The following is a 17,183-nucleotide window of genomic DNA, read 5'->3' as shown; positions in this document are numbered from 1 at the left end:
ATGAGTGAATATTGATTAAGTAATTGAGACGGGCTGTTTGAGTCTGTCTGCTGCCTGGTCTCAGCTCTATATTGTCAGGCTACTGCTAAGACACACAGACATGCTCTATAAAACATCAGATTTAATTACATGAAGCAACAAAACATGTTTTATTTTTATTTATCACTGCTTATTATTTCAGAAGAAATCATTTGAATAACAGTGTAATGTTCTTGGACAAACAGCCCACTTCCATAACCCTGCTTAAGCCCTATTCAGGTGGGATTAGTTTTACACAGGGAGGTTGGGTAGTGTAATTATTACTGGTCTACCTCAGTAATATTAAGCCTCATCTGAATCCACCATGTCTGTCATGTTTAAGGAATATTCCATCATATTTAACCTTGTAGTAAACAACTTCAGGTTATATTAACCTGGATTAATCCTGAGTCAACTGCTATGTGGTTATTTATTCCATCACATCCTGTGGAAATAGAGACTTTCCTGTGCTTTCCTAAGCTTAAGTCTCAAGGTGGTCAAGCCAGAGTTTAGTTGTGTCAAGTGAAATACTTGGTGAAAACTTAAAGTGCATGTCAAATGACACCTTCAGTGTATTTCAGACTTTTAGAGCAGATGGAAATTTTGTCCATACATTTAATACTATGAACACTTTAATGAATGCGTGCAGCTTACCAATGAAATTTATGTGCACATTTGTGCTGCTCACTTTTCATGAACGAGGCCCATTCTGTGGTAAAATGACTTAATGAAACTAAATGAAACTAATTCTATTTAGTCTGTTAAAAGCTGTGTTTGTGTTATTTCTTAATAGATCATTTCACCATGAGAAACATTGTTATTGAGGGCAATGCCCTTAATGGTCTTATTTTTGTTTTTTGAATGTTTGATGTTTTTTTTTCCCAAATCTAAATATAATTTTTTACATTAATAAATGATATCAAAATAACTTCAGAGCCTTCTACGCTCACTCATTGCAAATCCACTGAAATGCATCAAACAGTATTAACACAGTCAATGTCACAAATATGCTATAACTCAAACAGAGCAGAACCTCTTGATTCTTCTTGATTTTACATGTCATTCCTTTTCTTTGTAGATTTTTTTATTCTAAATGTTCTATTGTTTATATTCAGGTTTGAATCAAATTAATTCATTATAAACATCTGTCAGACAAATCTAGGATTGATGGCAATAAATGGCACCAATCAGAAATCAGAAATCGATGGCGCTTTACTAGACTAAAAACTCAAACTACAAATCAGCTCTGATACAGTGGATAAACAGCAGGCTGATGATGATGCTACTACTGACAAGAAGGCTATTAGATAAAGATTGAATCTGAAGACAAAAACTCTCTTCTATCACCTGTTGTAATAAAACTGCGGGAATGAACACATGAGGGTGCTGTTTATGCAGCTAAACAGCAATTCTTAGTATGCAGTTTTGTGTGAAAGATATAGGCCTGTTGAGCAATACAGTTAGCTGTTAACAGGGACCAACTGCGCTAGTTTTGGCAAAGCAGTATACAGAACTGCTGTTGTTGTACTTTGGTTGTGGCCTGGCTCTGTGCCACAAAGACAATGAATTAGTGGAAACTGCTAGTTAAACACACTACCCTGATTTAATCTGCCTTTACAAACATGAAGCACCTACAATTTACATCCATTTCCAATATAATGCAATACTCCAACAGCATATGATCACCATGGGGTATTAAGCCCCCTAACACTGAGGTGTGTAGCAGTGGAGTGATGAATCTCCACCTAATACCCGCTCCATAACCTGCCGTTTGTGATCCAGCACTAATCATCTAACATCAGTGACTGACCTGAGTAATGCTCCTTCGACTGAACGCAACTACATCCTCACAGCAGTGTTCCAAAATCTAGATTGCTGAGGCTGAAACTGCAGCAAAGATGGGACAACCTCCCTATTAACTGATCTGAGAAGGAACTTAGACTGAGCAGGTGTCTACAAACTTTTGGATGCATAGTGTATGTTACACGAGAGTGTGTCCACTTGCAGAACTAGAGAGGGATTTACTAGAGAAGGAGTTATGAGTGGGAAGCAATGACTCACACTCGTAGGCAGTTTGCGGGTGTACTCGCGGGTCAGGTGAGCATAGGTTAACATAGGCTAAACTGACAGTTTGTACCTTTAACATTAACTTAAAGCAATGGTAAACTTTTACACCGTCATTTTTTAAAGGAAAAGTTTGGCGAAGAATCAAATGAACATGATTGCTCACTGACCTCGGATGCAGTCGGTCAGTCTATGAAGCTAATGTTGCTAACAAACACTGGGCTTAGACTGTCAATAATCTCATCTCTGTAAATGCGTGATGAAAGTTGATTTATTTGCTTTAACAATTTACCAAAAAGATACCAAAAAGCTATTGGATGCTGTGCTGAGTTGCCAAATTCACTCAAATTGAGTTATTTTAATCCCAGAAATGATTAATGTAATATCCATAATATGATCTACTTGTAAAGTTTCTTTCTCAAACCCAAGGTCACTTTCTAATTAAGACACGTAGCAAAGAAAACACAGTTCTAAGGAGGCTGGGAGAAAACTAAATGGGCTCTCCTATTGGACACTCTGAGACCCAGCCGATGCACGGCATGCAGTGGAAAACTTTAGAATTTTCGATGACTCCTAAACTTCACTAATAATATCAATTATAATATTAGAATTTATTGCAATAGTTTCTGGGACAATATATCGTCCAAAAAAAGATTATCGTGTCTGATTATCAGGCCTACTTCATAAACATGATCCGACCAACCCGTTGCTGTCATACTGTATGAATGGGTCACATGTTGTAATTGTTGTTTATTAGAGCTAAACTATGTTTTATAAGATGATTATAACCAAAATGATCAGTATTCATTTTAACATCCAATGTATAAAGTGGATTTTACATCATACAGTTCAGCTTCATCTTCTCCCTCTCTCTCTCATGCACACACACTGCTTGGAGCTGAGTGTAGAGTGGTAGGTGTAGAGTGTGATGGATCACCATCCCCTACTTAGCACCCCACAACCCTTTCAGTTCTTTGATTGGTTAAATACAAGCCCACAGGCATGATAGGAGTCTGACTCATTCGCTAATGGCTGCAAAGCATCTGACTCTCTAACACCTCCAGCAAAGTTAAACATCTTTAACTGGGTCATCCTCCATGGACTGGAGGAAAACTGATGCAAAGTATTTTATATATAATTGTGTGACTCATTATTTTAAGTTATTCTGTGGAATATGTATTTGTCGCAGCAGAAGCAAAAATGAAATATTTTCATCCAAACTTGTACAAAGGTTATTTTTCCACTTATGTAGCAACTTTAAAACATGTTAGATAAAAATGTGCTTAATTGTTCTTAAGATTACATATTTGTTGTTTTAGGATACAATTTCTTACAGATTTGACATTTTGGACACAGAATCAAAAATAGGAAAGTGTGGGAGTATTTCTTTACTCAGCATACAAGCATTTCCTTTTTTAGATTAGCATAGCTACTACCAGGATTATGGCATTACTGGCACAATTATTATTTATTACCGCACAGATTCAAGTACTAAATCATGTAGAAAGAGAACCTGAACAAAAATGTCACCATTAATCAAGTGTGTGGGGATTTAGGCATACAGCAAAATGCTAATGGGTGGCTTCCATCTTCCATTACATCACTACTTTACATTAGTCTCATAGCTCTAAAGAAAACTTGAGACACAAAACTCTCAGGTCTCAGAAAATTTGAAGTAAATCTGAACATGTTCATGTTGTTGTTTGTCATAGACTAGATATTTATTTTAAATTTGTAGATATTTTCTCTATTTCATATCACGTTCATATTCATATTCTACTTGTATATATAGATTAAATTATATTTACTGGATGGCTTTGAATAATTTGGTTTTTTTTTCTTCAAAAATTACACTGTTTACATATGTGATCATTACTGTAATTTTATCGAACACAGCTACAATTTTATTTGAATGATTTTTAAAAATACCTTTATAAAAATTGCAAAAGTTTTTACTTCTTAACAAAAGTATTTCTTTACAAACATGTTGTGGGCTAGGTGAATGAAATCAATGGTTAGAATAAATACACAGTTTAAGAAATAAAGTAAAGATGATCCATTTACTGCTATTTTATGTTCAAAACATATAAAAAAAGCAGAATCATTCACAAACATTTACATTACATTTACATTTGCGGCATTTAGCTGACGCTCTTATCCAGAGCGACTTACAAGGTTACTTGTATTACAGAGGTGGGCCAATGCAGTGTTAGGAGTCTTGCCCAAGGACTTGTATTGGTGTAGCACACTCAGACTGGGAATCGAACCCTGGTCTCCCACATGGTGTAATAGCTCATGGCAGCTAGTGGTTTCATCTGTTGCGCCACACCAACCACATTTCATCTAATTTTGATCAAATTCTGATCAAAGTAATGTTATAATAAATACATTTTACAAAAAGTAAGAAAATCACAGAAATAAAGCAGAAATTAAAAACATTAAGATGACATCATATGCTCTATCCAAACAAATCAAAAACGGCATGTAATATATATTTCATTAAATTACTGAAGTTAATAGGAAAAATGCTTTTGGCACCAGTGGTGTATGTACTTAACAGTTTTATCAGGGTATTATCATAATAATACAGACAGAGAGCGAGAGAGAGAGAGCAAGAGAGAGAGAGAGAGAGAGAGAGAGAGAGAGAGAGAGAGAGAGAGAGAGAAAGCAAGAGAGCGAGAGAGAGAGAGATAAGGTACGACCAGGTCACTGGGTTGTTATGACAGGACATCTTAAAAACAGTGCCTTTTTCCTAACAGCTGAACAGTTACTGGAAGGGGAGCTATTTCAGGAGGCCCATTCCAGAAGACTGTTGTTACACAGTTCTGTGGTCTGTTGGTCAAATATGCCATTAAGTATTCTAGGTCAATCCATTCCTTTTTATCACTGGGCCCCTCTGTATCTCACTTCATAATGACAGACTGTTTACTCAACCAGTACAGGGACTGAACCTTAAAAACTGTGAGAATACAACCACCAGGGACAAAGTAGGGGGGAATGAAAGACCTGAAGACACCTTCACTATTAGAGACAACTCTAAAAAAAAACCATACTAGTGATGGTATGACTTGTCTTGGTGGGAAAGTATGGGTCATACTAGTCATAGTAAGGCTTTTGTACAGTATCTGTAGTATAGAACAGAAACTAGAGTCACATTTATATCTTTGGAAAATGTAGAACCAGCAACTGGTGAGAAAAGTCAAGCTGCTGCAGCGAAAGGACCACCCAATCAGACTAATCAAACACTAATCAAGGACAAAAGCATCAGAAACTGCACATGAAAATACTTTCTTAAGAAAAATGTTAAACATAGTATTATTCTTTTTGCAAACAATGTCATCAATTATATGAAACTAAAAGTAATGAAGAACTGAAGGACTAAAACAGGTTCCTTTCAGCTTTTCACATCCCTAACGCCTCAGCCGTGCTATTATTTTTGTTTGAATTGACCATGATGTGAAGGTTAAAGGTAGATCAGACGTGACTCAAATCCAGAGTTACGAGGCTGTGAAGATGAGCTGAGATACCGGTCTCTGGCTTTCTTCATGTCTAACTGGCGGTTTCAAGTGTCAATTGGTGGATTTGTGCGCCCGTCTATAGGTTTGAAACTGTCCAATGGACACTGGTCTTCTGCCTCTTGCCGTTTATAAACTATTTCATTCATACATTCTACTACTTTTGTAGAAACTAATTTTACTCTGTGAAACTCATTTTAAGCACCAAAACAATTCATCCACATGAGTAAAGGGATGATTTTACAGGAAATATGAAGAATTTCTAAATTCAGACTTCAGTTTTTCACATTTATGGTCAGAGTATCTCTTCTTGCAGTGCTCTAGATCACATAGGGTCTCAATATAGAGAGAGCTGAGATTGTTCTGAACTTTGTGGGTATTATCTTATATGCAAGTGTCTTTTAAAGGCACATTTATTATGATAGAAAAATCAAGAAAATGCCAATAGACTCCAGAGGGTTAAGCACTGATCATATCCTCGTTATCCCTAGAAAAGCATATTGTCTATCACGATAACAATATTTATAACGAAACAATAAAATATCGCCATATTGCCCACCTCTACATGGAAATAAACCTCAAAGACTGGTGTCGACTCCCAAACATACATACACCAATCCTATTAGTAAAAGGCCTGCAAGCCCTAGTCAAAGCTGGCAAGGTGGTAAAACGCAGCACTTGTATATGAAATATGTGCGGTTTTGCTACTTTTAGTCAGCGTTCTGAGACAAACTTAAAGCTTAAGCTGGGGAAGCAATATGCTGGGGAATCTGTGCTAGGCTAAAAGCTAGTTTAGACGACTGCCTTTATACGTCTATTCTCTCTCCAACATTGTTCCCTCGAAAACATCACCCCAAAAGCTGTACAGGAAAGCCAAAAAACTTGGGAAGCAAGGGAGTACCCATGCTAGGCTAAAAGCTACCATCTCTTTAGCTAAGTATTCACACACCACACTGAGAGGACAGCAGCACTCAAGAATAATTACAATGAAAATGTTCTTATTAAAGTGCTAAAAAGTGCTAAAAGCTATGCTAGGATATGCTGTGGTATGCAACGTGACTTCTGTGAGCTGTTGCAGGGATGTAACCAAGCCAATAAAAACAGTATTTCCTGTCTTGCACCCAGTTTCCTTTTGATGCAAAATAACAGGGTTGTAAATCGGCTTGTAACATCATGTTTGAGCATTCTTTCCCCCCAACCAACGTCACATACTCTCTATTTATACATTAAAAAACTTATTTACAATAGTTACAATATGGCCTAGTTAAAATGACCTTATTAGGTTAAGCTATTTCTCGCTGTAACATCCTCATTGCTGGGTTATGTGTGCTCAAAATATAGCATTAGTTTTTTAGGTAAATTATGATTTACATACTAGTCTGTCTCCAAGTCTACAAAACTCATCTCATTCATCTGCTCATCTGGCCCATCTGCTCATCACTGCACTTTTGAATAACATGGAATATCCAGTTTGCCGCCGTCCGTCAACAGTCATAATATAAATACGACATAGATCCTCCCACTCTGAGCTGTTGCCATACAACATGATTGACAAGCAAGCCGCCTGTTGGGTGGTCCGATACATGTTTTTTCTCCCATTTTCAGATCCTGGGGCAGCGACAGAAACCGGAATGTGGGGAAAACTATCCAAAATATTATAAAAATTGTTCTGATTTAAAAATCGCAGACCCCACCCCCTCTAGCCATGGGAAAATCACTGTAATGTACATCCTTAAGCCACTGTAATTGGCTTACTGCTCGGCCATCACTGGTTGTTGTACACAGACTTTCTGGAACTGGTCAAAATGTTGGTTGTTTTACGAAGCATGTGACTAGCTAGTGCTGTATCTTCAAGAGTTGAAGATACCTGTGATGTGCTCAGGAAAACATACTGTGATGTCATCTCTAATGGTAATAACAGCATATTGTCTTCCTGTCCACACTACAAAGCAACCAATGTGTAACCAAACACACACTTAAGAGCAAGATGAGGAATGGTCGGAAACCTGCTCGTATCTATCTTTTAGCTGTGTTGTGGTTTGTAACTGTGTGTGTGTATGCGTATATATGTCTGTGTGTGTGTGTGTGTGTGTGTCACTGTTCCTAAAAAGGCAGAAGCATTCCTGCAGAGGTTTGTCTTGAGGAGAGGAGTGGAGCAGCAGGTCAAAGCAACAAAGACCAGACGCCTCTCAGACCATAAACACAGTGTTCCTACTGCAGCCTTCAGCTTTATGGCATACACACACACACTCACACTCATGCATACAAACATTCACACTCATAATACACACACCCTCAGAGGAAAACATCTATCACATTTTCTGACAGTTCTGTTGTTCGGTGGCAATCAGCCCTGTGTGTGTGTATGTGTGTGTGTGTGTGTGTGTGTGTGTGTGTCGTTACTGACCTGAAGAGCATGATCTAACCATCATCCAAAGCTTCTACTCAGCTTATGTAACTGCAGGTAGGAGTTTCAAAAGCAGCTAAAAATGCTTAATCGCCCACACTGTATCATCATCTATGCGTATTGGCTCACACTCACAAAGCAACAAAAGAGAGAGAGAGATGGGAAGTGACTACCAAAGTAGTTCAAGTAACTCCGAACTGCTTCACCTGTGATTAACTGAAAACTGCGCTCAGTAAATCACAATAAACTAGTAAGTAGATGTCGACCCACAAGGAGATGTTCATTTAGGAGATCTGTGGGTGTTTGAGAAAATGCTCATAATCCACTGCTTCACTTCACGTCCTGAAATTATGGATCTGCAAGGACCTACATTCATTTTCTACCTCTGACGCCCCAATCTCATCCAGAGAATTCGGATAAGGAGGCTGATCTAGGCATACATTAATGGATTGCTGTAGATCAGTTATCCTGGGACAGAGACCCAATTTTCCTTATATGTAAGCTGCTGAAAGAACTTTGCATGCATTAAAGCATGCCTAAAATGGCCTAGGTCAGTTTTGAGGCCATGCCACCAAAACCATGTGGAAAATAAACTTCAACACCCTTCACTCGTGAATTCCAGCGGAATTAAAAGCTCACTAAACTACTGAGGAGGCCAGAGGCAGTGCTATTCATTTTAGGCTGGCTCATGCATGTTAGAGGGGGAGAGCTCATTCACGGCACTATTAAATAATACAATATTCTGACAGCTGTAGTCAACAAAATAGAATGACCCACTGTACAAATAACAAAAGTTCCAGATCCAAATCCAGTTCCGATCCAGTAGATCTCGGTTGATCGGCTGATATTTTGATAGATTTGAATGGATTTCAAGCCCGATCCAGTTCCAATGCTTGGTTTTTACCTTTGTGTTCTTGCAAAGTTCCCTCTGGCATCTTCTAGGAGCCAGTCGTAAGGACGTTATTCCCAGCCTGCAGCAGTAAGTATGTTCTTAGAGCGTAAAAAAACAGTTTAGCATCTTAACAACTTAGCATTATGGATCTGTTTTACAGGTGAATATGGAAATGTATGATATGTGGTTCTAGTGCTTTGATTGTGTTTGAGCTGCTTTTCCTTCAAATGTTTTTTTGGTTTTTTTGCTGTTTATGCCCATGCCACCAAGCCAACCCAGCTGTGTTGTACTTATGCAAAGACGTTGTGTTCGGGGCTTCACTGGTTCGAATCCCATCAGCAGCTGGAGCCACATCACCTTGGTGTGATGCTGGCCAGCACAGGTATCTGCTAGCCAAGAGCTGGGTACCTGCCGCATTTCCTTTGAGTGCAGTGAGAGTGCAGATAGTTTTAAAGGGGCGGTGGCCGGTTGCGCGTGTGTCGGGCCGGGTAACTGGGTAATCTAAAATTGGGGAGGGAAGATGTTCTGCTTGAAATATACCAATAGAAACACACTCCCACCATGTCTGTACTCCTGAATTGGTTGGAAACTAAACAATCGCTGGTTAAACTATTCCATGATAGTTTAGTACAGTATTTCCCAACCCTGGTCCTGGAGGCACCCTGCCCTGTACATTTCAGTGCACACCTAATTCAACCACTCAGCTCATTAAAATACCATTTCAGAGTTGCAGGGGGCGTGTTAAAGCACGGGGTCCACTAAAATGTGCAGGACCAGGATTAAGAAACACTACTTTAGTAGTACAGCACACCTTGGATTGGTTTTCAGCCAGCAAGGGCCGAGGCTAGGAGGGTAATGCACAGACCTCTACACACACACACAAAGGGACTTGACTGCAGTGTTGTAAAGGAGCTGGGAGATGAATGGTCAGGGAGGAGAGTCAGACTTGATTATCAGATATTAAACACACTATAAAACAGTCATTTTAAGAAAAGTCTCAGCAGCTCTCAGCAGCTCAGCTTATCTAGCCTGTGTTGTTGTATGATCTACACAAAGGTTGGATCACACTGTTATCTGTCAAAATGCACTAGATAGTTGGATCTGACTGAAGTCGAAACTCTAGGGCTGCCACTAATCACTATTTTTCTATAAATGTTGACACTAAAAATGTTTGCCATTGCATGACACAAAAAGTAAACAAAGGTTTACATATTAAAGTGTAAAACTGTAGATTTTAACCAGGACTCCAGCGTGACAGTCAGCAGTGCAGTGAGGTATTTATACCCCTCATCAAAGTGTATGTGATCTAGGGTATTTATGGCATTCCCAACACAGAGACATGTGCCTAAAATAATCTGCGAAATAAAATTATTCGATATGTTTTATATCCCATCAAGCCCCAAGCACACAAACACACACACACCGGTGCCATCAATCAACATAAAAGACCAGATTCAAGCCTTAACATTTCTGTCAGTCATGTATTCACTGGAAATTCACTGGAAATTCTGAGGTAGAAGGCAGAAGGTGCTGTAATAATGTGTGAATTTCACGGCTACAAGTACAACAGATTTAAAAAAGCTTTCCTACTAATGATTAATAAGCATGAATAGACAACAGTTACGGAGGTTTTGCCGTTTCTAGTGGCCCATCGGCCAGCGCAGCACCTGTGTGTTTTCTCCTCAGGTGCTGCTGTGGTATTCCATTGAAGCTTTGCCCAAATCTACAAACTACCTTTTTAAATAATTTCAAGTACTCCCATTCTTTTAACAACTTGGAAACTTTGTAAACTCAAAAACTTAAAAACCTATTTCACAACCCAGTCAGACTCTGAGACCTTCAGAATAATGTAAATGTAAATGACTTCATTCAGCACCTACATTAACACTACATTAGTAACCTGCAGTTCATGAGGAAATGCATTTGTTGTTAGAGATTTTAATAAATATACACATATTCAACAAAGTTAGTGGTTTCCGAGATGCTACCACCTTTCGTTCACTGTCACAGTAATCAGAGTATTAGGACCACCCCTGGTTTGGAATGAACTAGAACATCACATATGCCACCAGCTGTAGCAGAGCGCCAAATAATTGTCACGGGCATAGAAGGCGAGTTGACTGATGTCCAAAAATGCATGATAATGCGGTCATCTCGGAAACTGCTAACAAGAGCAGCCATAGTGAAGGTGCCCCACTGCTGACCAGCTAACCTCAATAATGAACACCTTCCCTCACCTAATGCAGTACATGCCACGACGTCTTGCTAGAGTCATCAGAGCCAAGGGGTGGTTATTCCCACTATTAGGTAGGTAATCATAATACATAATAGTCTGTATATATATATATATATATATATATATATATATATATATATATATATATATATATATATATATTTTTTTTTTTTTTTTTTTTTTTTTTTTTTTTTTTTTTTTTTTAATGATGTGTTGTTACACACTACTGAGATTGAACCAGAGGTTGGGCTGGGACATGACGGATCAAGACATCCCTGGTGGGATACTTCGAGTGTGGCTGAGAAGTATGCTCTTCATTTATGAGACAATGGAGGACTCAACTGAGTTTGAGACCTTCCGTGAATTCTTTCCACTACATTTCCATTTGTAATGAACTGTGGTGTTAATTAATTTAATAATACCAAAACCGAGATCGTACAACAGTAAGCCATGGCGTTTGTACATGTGTTACTCTCTCTTTGAGACATGTCTGTTGTGATGCCACAAGACAGTTCATTGTCCTTTCCAGAATGTCGACATCAACTGTCCAGCTTTGTTGAAGAGGAAACTCAGTGGCCTAAAGCCTAGAATCAGCCGACACTGATCCGATATTTGTTTTCACAGATCATGGAGACACATTGTGTAAAAGATGCTGCCAATTAATACTACAGTAAATACTCTCTTTAGTTAGTACAGTTAAATTACACTACATTACACTAACATTTAAGCTGCTTATCCAGAGCGACTTACAAAAGTGCTTTACTGTTTACTCAGAAAACACCGTTTACTAGTTTGTATTGTCTAGGATCTACATAATACCTCTAAGCTTAGATACTACTGAATACAAAACTCAGTATGGAGACCACAACACTCTGCACTACACTTTGCCCAAGTACTCTTGGCAGTGGTGGGTCTTGTGGTGGCCAAGGCCAAGGTTAGTTCCACCACTTGGGTGCCTGTACTGTACAGTTTATAATGTGCCATTATGTACTTATTATTTAACTTATTTTTAGCTTACATTTTTAACATGACTATAGTGTGTGTATGTCTGTGTGTGTGTGCGTGTGTGTGTGTGATATCTTAAAAATCTCCCTCTGTGTAGTGGTCTGGTCTAGTCTATTTGATCTATTTATAGTGGACTACTGACATGAATTATTTTATATAATTATTTTATTATTTTTATTATTATTATTTCTCCTCTCATTCAGTTTTAAATGTGCTGTTCGATGCTAGTTTAAAATCAAAGAAAGGCATTTCAGCTGGAAAACAGCTGTGGTTCGAGAGTAAAAGACATGGTGGGTTCTTCAGCACAGGCACAAACACCTGTGCCCTCACATCTAACGAGTCTGGAGGAAAAGCTTCCCAAACAAAGTTGAATTTTCTGAGGTTTTCATGTTCCACTGTGAACACCTCCTCGTTGCTGTAGTAGGCTGTGAATAATGCTCGTTGGTGGTGCTTAGAGGACACCAGAGGAGAGCTGTTAGAGCACGGCAGCACCACAGCAGTATTAAAACAAAGGATCCCAACTGAACCGATACTAATCCATTATAATAGCCCTGGTTCGGCCCCGATCCTGATCCAGGGGATCGGATCAGAACAAGCTGAACCTTACAAAACTACTTAGCCTTCCTGGCATAGCAGCCGAGAAATGCTTCTGTCCTCGTCTGCATCCTAAGTTATTGAGTTACTGAGTTAATAATAATAATATGAATGAATGAAACTTCACCATAGCATCTCCAAAGACTGCGACTCGGGGCGAAGCCTGAGCAGCTGGACTGATGCTCCAGCCAGCCTTCAACCTGCAAGAACAGTGACGAAGCGTCATGCTGAATCATCTCACCTGCCGCACAAAGCTGTTATTTGTGGTATCTGAGGAGGTGCTTCCATCGGAACCTTTAAAGCGGCCCTTTCTCCTCATTTTCCTCCCGTGAGACTGCAGAGAGAGGGTGAAACAGAACCAAACAGTACTGAAATCAGTAATCAGTCATTCAAGTGGCTAATTACATGAGTGGCTCTTTGTTGATTTTGTGCGACTGTCACTGTCTCTGTCTCTCTCCCTCTCCCTCTCTCTCTCTCTCTCTCTCTCTCTCTCTCTCTGTCTTTCTCACACACACACTTCTGTAGTGCATGGCTCATGGAAAGCAGGCCATGCCAGACAGTTCTCAGTGATCGTACTGTAACTTAAACGGAGGTCAGAGCTGCTCACATGTCACCAATGGCAACAGGAAAACATTCCTGATCCTGAAGTTTTTTTTTTTTTTTAACAGCACATTCCCCGAGGCCGTGTAAAGCACAGTCGTGAAGGCTGCCAGTCTGTCTGTTTCTAAGACAGCAGCCAGCCAGAGTGGGTAATGTTTATTTTAGCACTGTCCACTCTGTCCACAACCAAAGTTCAGAGAGAGAGAGAGGGGAAAAGACGGTGAGACCGACAGACAGACAGACAGACAGACAGACAGACACACAGACAGACCGACAGAGTGCTGTTCCTGAAGCATTCCTGCTCGGCAGTTCAGGGTGAGTGTGTGAGTGTGTGCTCTAAACACACCCATTGGTGGTCTTGTCTGGACTGGACCTACAGGACCCCTCATCAGCCCCCTCGTGTTTTACATGGCTGTGTTTCTAACAGTAGATTTTAATACAGGTCTCCTTATAGTAAAACCACACAGGCTTTAAAGCTACTGTAGCATCAGAACATGATCAGCCACGACGAGTTTCCTCCTGTTTACCTCCCCTCACCTCCCCTCACCTCACCTCCCCTCCCATCACCTCCCCTCACCTCCCATCACCTCCCCTCACCTCCCATCACCTCCCCTCCCATCACCTCCCCTCACCTCCCATCACCTCCCCTCACCTCCCATCACCTCCCCTCCCATCACCTCACCTCCCCTCACCTCCCCTCACCTCACCTCCCCTCACCTCCCCTCACCTCACCTCCCCTCACCTCACCTCCCCTCCCCTCCCATCACCTCCCCTACCCTCCCATCACCTGCCATCACCTCACCTCCCCTCCCCTCACCTCCCCTCCCCTCCATCACCTCCCCTCCCATCACCTCACCTCCCCTCCCCTCCCATCACCTCCCCTCCCATCACCTCACCTCCCCTCCCCTCCCCTCCCCTCACCTCACCTCCCATCACCTCACCTCCCCTCCCCTCCCCTCACCTCACCTCCCATCACCTCACCTCCCCTCCCCTCCCCTCACATCACCTCCCATCACCTCACCTCCCCTCCCCTCACCTCCCATCACCTCCCCTCCCCTCACTCACAGTTCTACAGAGGAAGAATCACACCTACCTGAACCACGGGCTGCTCCAGAGCATCCAGCTGTTTCTCCACCGAGTTTGAGGGCGTTTTAGGCATAGTGTTCACCACCATTTGACAGCGTGTCGAGATGAACAGTGTGTGTGTGTGTGTGTGTGTGTGTGTGTGTGTGTGTGTGTGTGTGTGAAGAGACGCAGAGAGGAGAAAAGTTTTCAGTCAGACTTTCTGGCTGAAACCCTCCGTCGTTTCAGCTCAGCCATGATAAACGACCACATCTGAGTGAAGGAGCAGGACGGAGTGAAGGAGCAGGTCGGAGTGAAGGAGCAGGTCGGAGTGAAGGAGCAGGACGGAGTGAAGGAGCAGGACGGAGTGAAGGAGCAGGACGGAGTGAAGGAGCAGGTCGGAGTGAAGGAGCAGGACGGAGTGAAGGAGCAGGACGGAGTGAAGGAGCAGGACGGAGTGAAGGAGCAGGTCGGAGTGAAGGAGCAGGACGGAGTGAAGGAGCAGGACGGAGTGAAGGAGCAGGACGGAGTGAAGGAGCAGGACGGGTTGCCTCTTTTTGAGGGTTTGTAGCGCGTGGCCTCTCTCGCCTCGCCTCCCCCGCCCCGTTCACGCGCACAGCAGAGCCGAGCTTTAAGCGCGCGGAGTTGTGAGTCTGTGAAGGGGAGGAGTTATGAAGACCCTCACACGCGTCTTATTACATCATCTGAAGGTTAAAGAGCTCGTGAGCACCAAGGTGGAGATATAGTTATATTTCATAATATAACATAAACCGTTCCCTCCTTCTGATTAACAGTTCAACTTAGGGGACGATTTATTAAAGTGGGGGGAACGGTTTAATAAATTGTGTGTGTGGGGGGTGGGGGGTGGGGGGGTGTTATTAAATGGAGGGAACGATTTAATAAATGTAGGGAGTGATTTACTAAATTAAAGGAATGATTATTGGCATTGGGTGAATTATTTAAGTTCAGGAAAGGTTTTATTAAATTGAGGTAATAATTTCTTAAATAAAGGGAAGAATTTATTAAATTGAGGGAAGTATTTATAACATTGAGGGAATGCTTTATTAAATTAAGTGGAACGATTTATTGTATTGGAGTTACTTATTCAATTCAAGTAATTATTAATTAAATTGGGGGAATTATTTATTTTTATGAAAGGAAAGATTTATTAAATGGAGGAAATAATTTTTACAATTGGGTGAATGATTTAAGTGCAAGAACTGGTTTATTTATAAATTGAGGGAATTATTTCTTAAATAAAGGGAAGAATTTATTAAATTGAGGAAATGAGTTATTGATTTAAACATGTTCAGTCTCTAAATATTATTTTTGTACATTGATACTTTAGGGGTTTCATTTAAGGTCATCTCCTTCATCTGAATCGCAGATGGGGCAGGTTTGCCTAATTGTTCATTGTATTCAGTAAACTTATGCTGCATTAGATGCATTCAGGTACATGACCAAAAGTATGTGGACATCAATCATGTTGCCACTTCACAGCAACAGCACTTACGGTTGGCTGCAGCAGCTTTAGCAGGACATACATTTCACAAACTGATTTGTTGGAAAAGGAACATCCTATGAAAGTGCCGTATTGGAAATCACTGAGGTTCTTGGGATTCTATTCTACCATTTGTGCTGCCAGTATTTTTCGATTAAAGATTGTATTCTTGATTTTGTGCACCGGTTTTTACACTTCATTTTTGTCACCCAATTAATGTCCAAGTCCCTTCCAGTAGCTAGGACTCCCCCATCAGATGATGCTACCAGTGCTGGGATGGCAATGCTGGGATGTCCAAGTCACATGAAGCCATCGCATTATTTTGAGTGCCACAAATGCAAGGTGAAGGACAGCTGAATGCACTTTTATTACCTGCACAATATGGAATAAAATCAGATGCTATGCAACAACATATAATCCCAAACCACTTTATCAGGAAATAGCATATTCCTTATACTAGTTAGGACCTTCCTTTGCTCTCAAAACAGACTCAATTCTTTGTGCCATGGATTCCACAAGATGTCAGAAACACTGTTTTGAGGTTTGGGTTCATGTTGACAATATATTTATCTGAATATTTTTCAGAAGCACTTTCATGCTTTGAATCTCCCGTTCTACCACATCCATAAGCTCTTCTATTAGATTCAGACTTTGCTTTGTGACATGGTGCATAATGATGCTGAACGTAGCCATTAGAAGATGGTAAATCGAGGTCATGGAGGGATGCTCATAGTCACCACATAGGCTCAATAGGCTGTGGCATTCAAACAATGACTGATGGTATTAACCAGCTAGGATTTGGAGTTAAGTGGGGCAAGAAAACATTTCCCACACCATTACACCACCTCCACCAAGTCAGATTGGATCCTTGGATACAAGCTGTTGGCACCAAATTCTGACCCTGCCATCAGTGTGCCTCAGCAGAAACCGAGAGCCATCAGTCCAGGCTACATATTTCCAGTCTTCAGCTGTTCAGATCTTCAGCCTCAGCCTTCTGTTCTTGGCTGACAGAAGATGAACCTGACATAGTCTTCTGCTCTTCTAGCCCATCACAGTTCTTGAAGTGGGACAAAATGCTGGTACTCCCCGTATTTACTCTTTGAGGTTTGATGTTTTGTGCATAGTGAGATGCTTTTCTGCTCACTACAGTTGTACAGGGTGGTTAATCTGAGTCGCTGTAGCTTTTCTGTCAGCTCCAACCAGTCCGGCCCTTCTCTGTTGACCTCTCTCATCAACAAGATCCACTGAACTGCCACTCACTGGATGTTTTTCTTGATTGCACCGTTCTG

The 17,183-nt window shown here is 40.8% G+C and overlaps 1 protein-coding gene across 3 annotated transcripts in view; it reads right to left on the bottom strand.

The window, feature by feature from the left end:
* The window catches only part of LOC140562414 (voltage-dependent L-type calcium channel subunit beta-2-like), a 109,179-nt gene extending 94,248 nt beyond the window's left edge, over window positions 1-14,931 (bottom strand). For 2 of the 3 annotated variants that reach the window (XM_072688045.1, XM_072688044.1), the window contains exons 1-2: window positions 14,425-14,931; window positions 12,973-13,065 (exon numbers count right to left, since the gene is read on the bottom strand). In XM_072688045.1, coding sequence (XP_072544146.1) covers window positions 12,973-13,065; window positions 14,425-14,505 — 174 coding nt within the window. In that variant the 5' untranslated portion in view covers window positions 14,506-14,931. The remainder of the gene's footprint in view (window positions 1-12,972; window positions 13,066-14,424) is intronic. The other variant, XM_072688040.1, reaches the window with a different exon arrangement.
* Window positions 14,932-17,183: the final 2,252 nt, after the last annotated feature.

The sequence above is a fragment of the Salminus brasiliensis genome, chromosome 9 (genome assembly GCF_030463535.1).
Source record: "Salminus brasiliensis chromosome 9, fSalBra1.hap2, whole genome shotgun sequence".
Classification (NCBI taxonomy): Eukaryota; Metazoa; Chordata; class Actinopteri; order Characiformes; family Bryconidae; genus Salminus; species Salminus brasiliensis.
This window is presented reverse-complemented; position numbering and strand designations above follow the sequence as displayed.